The following is a 3,322-nucleotide window of genomic DNA, read 5'->3' as shown; positions in this document are numbered from 1 at the left end:
CAAACGGTTTAAACAACAGAAACATTTCTGCGTCCGTTCACATCGGCGCGGGTCAAAGCCTCAGGTGGATGCGTTCAGGATGCGGGAGTCTGCGGAGTCGGAGCGCTCTTCGTAGTCCTCCTCCGGGGAGTAGAGGCCCGCCTTGGGCCCCAGCGTGCAGCTCTCCTCCTGGATGCTGATGCGCGGCTCCTCGGCGGCTCTGGACGGGATGATCGGGGAGCCGCGGAACACAGAGGCGCTGGCGCCCGCGGGCGCCGCCGGACCGAAGGGGGAGACGTACTGCGCGGCGGAGCGCAGCTGGTACTGCTGCTGCAGCGCCACGGTGTTCCACAGGGTCACGTCGTTGTGCACGAACGGGCCGCTCTGGCTGCGCGTGAGCGAGCTGCGCAGCATGAGCGGGTAGCGCGCGGGCTGCGGGAAGGACGGGTGCTGCAGCGGGACACCCAGCGCGCCCGACGCAGAGTCCGAGCCGAACCGCAGGGACTCCGGGACCCGGAAGGCGGAGCCCACGGACCACTTGGCGGAGGAGGACACCGGGTGGTAGGAGCCCAACGCGTGCTCGAACAGGTGTCCGTTCTGCGGCAGAACCAGGCCGTCCGATACCGGGTGGGGCTCCGCGTGAGGGTGAGCGTTCCCGTCCGGGTTCCGGCTGGACAGCAGCACCTCGATGGCTCCGACCAGATCCCCGCCGCAGCCCCGCAGGATGAGCTCCAGCACCGGCGGCTTGTGCGTGGGGAAGATCTTCTTGAGGACCTCCAGCGGGGGCCGGTTGGCCCGCAGGCTGAGCGGCAGGCTGATGGACCCGGACAGGCCCTCGATCAGCAGGTTCGGCTCCCCGGAAGCGGACGGGTGTCGCTGCGGACTCTCGGCCTTGGCCTCCTTGTCGGCGCCGCCGACTTTGGGGAGGCTGTAGCGGGTGTCGTCGGGCTGCGCGGCGGCCTCCGGCGGCTCCGGGGTGTAGCAGGAGCTGCTGGGCTTGGATCCCTCCGGGGAGCTGGCCGGGTCCGGTTCCTTCTCACTGGAGCTGCCGGTGTTCTCACCTCCCGACGCCTCGTCTTGGCCATCATCATGGTCTGTCAGCCAAACATTCAAAATACAAGAAGAAAACAGGAATCAGCTGGAATAAGACAGGACTGCGCATGCTCTGAAAAAACAGCTTGAATATCAGAGAAAATGTCAAGAGGTGCAGATTTCAGCCAAAATATTTCAGTCATTTTCTTTTTTAAAAAAAGAAACAAAAGGCCATTTCTTAGTTAGAAACGTCTAAATAGTTGCTTGAAAACAAATTTACATTTTGACGTTAATCTCGGGACATTTCTGGGGTTTGATTCGTTGCAAATTTTCTAGAAAAAACTAAGAAATCTAGAAAAAAAACTTTAAACTTTCCGAGTCTGCAAAGTAGAAATTTACATATTAATCTGATAAAGTTTCAAGGAAAAAATTAGAATTTTCTGAGTTTGAAAAGTTGGTAATTTTATAAAAACAAGTAAACAAAAAACAACAACAGAGGAAAGTTCAGAAAAATCTTGAATTTTTCTGCGTTGCACGTTTTTTTCTCAGATTTTGTTTTTTGGTAAATCTCATTTTTTCTTAGTAATTTCTTAATATTTAAAACAGGAAATATTAAAGCTGGCCTGATGAAACTCTGCCGTCTTTTTCACCTGCAGCTGCTTTTCTTATGTCTCATTGTTTTTGATTTGTTTATAGGTGCAGATAAAATATTCCATGTTTTTCTCTCGGATGTAATTAAAAAGCTGCGTGTTTTATTACTAAACTGCAGTTACATTCAATTTTTCGTCTCCTTGAATAATTTAATCACATGTTTTTTTTAAATCTCAACCTTGCAGATTTTTTGAAATCATACTAAAAGGAGCAAAATTCAGATTACAGATTAAGTAATCCGATCCATCATAACTCCAGCTGCATTACGTCATCATCAGATAACATTGTTACCAAGCAACAGCAGAGATTTGTCAGTCATGCAGAAGAGAAAATATAGACAAACTGGGCCAACATTATTTCTGTCTGGACCAAAACTTCAATAAATCAACTTTACATATACATATATATATATATTACTTAAAAATATATACATTTTTATCTACTTTGCTTTTTATTTACCTGATTTTCTTTGTGTTATTTGTAATTTGAGCTCTTAGCAGTAATTTTAGACATAATGTATATGAATGTAAATAAAAGGCTTTAAGTTGTTGCATTTTGATATATTAGTTACATGGTATTTTAATAGAAATTTAAAATAAATGTAAAAATCCTTAATTGTTGTTAGATAATTAATAAGCAAGAATGATGTTAGTCTATAACTGATCATTTTTCTAACTGATCAAAACTCATATTCATATTTCTCATCTTGTTCAGGTTCGGAAGCGCGTCGTTGGTTCTGATGTTGGATCTCATAAAAAAGTTTGTTTGTCTGTTTAGGTTTGAAATATTAGAAACTTTTTAATCTTCGCTGAGGAAAAATTGAGCATCGACTCATTTTCTGTGATCAGGCGGTTAAATGTAAATAAATAAACTAAACTGACTGAATAATTTGAATTAGCGCGACTAAAAACATTTATTTCTGAATTTCATTTGTAAATTAAAAACATGTTCAAATAACTTCAGAAGTTATTTTGTTCTTTCCACATTTTCAATGGTTATTGATTTTTATCTGTACTGTAATAGTAAATAAACATTTAAATCAATATTTGCACTTTAATCCTAATATTTTTTGTGTTTTTTTTAATGATCTAAACCTCAGAAATCTGCGCGTTAAAGGTGTTTTTATGCTACTATCGAGAGTTTTTGTGGTATTTTAACCGAATCAACTTTTTAAAAAGCAACATTTAAATTCAAATTTGCGGGTTTTCTGCTGCTGGTTACCTGTGCGTGTTTGCGGAGGCTCCGCGCCGCTCCACCTCAGCTCCAGATCCTCGCTCCTCGCCGGCGGGGCTCCCTGGCTCCCGTCGCCGGCCCCGCTCATGCCGATGCCCGGCAGCACCCTGAGGGACTCCGGGATGAGGCTCTCCAGGCTCTCGTTGGCCTGCTGGCGGCGCAGCGCCACCTGCGCCGCCATGACGCGCTGCCGCTCGATGATGAGGATGCACTTCTCGCAGGTGCAATCCTTGAAGCGGCAGTAGCGCTTGTGTCCCTTCAGCCACGACAGGACGCCGTGGTTCCGGCACCGGGCGCACTTGGGCGTCCTCTGGAGCGGGGCGCGGGGCTGCGACACCGGGGCCCCCATGTACAGGTACGGGGATCCGTAACCGTTCATTCTGCCGGCGGGTTTTCCTCTGCGCGCAAGAACATCTGCGGGAGGTTT

At 47.2% G+C, this 3,322-nt stretch overlaps 1 protein-coding gene across 2 annotated transcripts; it reads right to left on the bottom strand.

Moving 5' to 3' along the window:
- dmrt3 (doublesex and mab-3 related transcription factor 3) lies at positions 1 to 3,274 on the bottom strand. Of its 2 annotated transcripts, none has more exons than XM_005811465.2 (2): positions 2,842 to 3,274; positions 1 to 1,055 (listed from the first exon to the last, which is right to left on the bottom strand). In XM_005811465.2, the coding sequence occupies exons 1-2, from the start codon at positions 3,272 to 3,274 to the stop codon at positions 61 to 63; spliced, it is 1,428 nt and encodes a 475-aa protein (XP_005811522.1). In that variant the 3' UTR covers positions 1 to 60. The 2 variants fall into 2 exon arrangements, with proteins under 2 accessions (XP_005811522.1, XP_005811523.1); XM_005811466.2 differs by having other exon boundaries at positions 1 to 1,073; positions 2,884 to 3,274.
- Between the last annotated feature and the right edge of the window lie 48 nt (positions 3,275 to 3,322).

Source organism: Xiphophorus maculatus, chromosome 12 (assembly GCF_002775205.1).
Source record: "Xiphophorus maculatus strain JP 163 A chromosome 12, X_maculatus-5.0-male, whole genome shotgun sequence".
NCBI classification, from domain to species: Eukaryota; Metazoa; Chordata; class Actinopteri; order Cyprinodontiformes; family Poeciliidae; genus Xiphophorus; species Xiphophorus maculatus.
The sequence above is the reverse complement of the archived record's forward strand: the minus strand, read 5'-3'. Positions and strand labels throughout refer to the sequence as shown.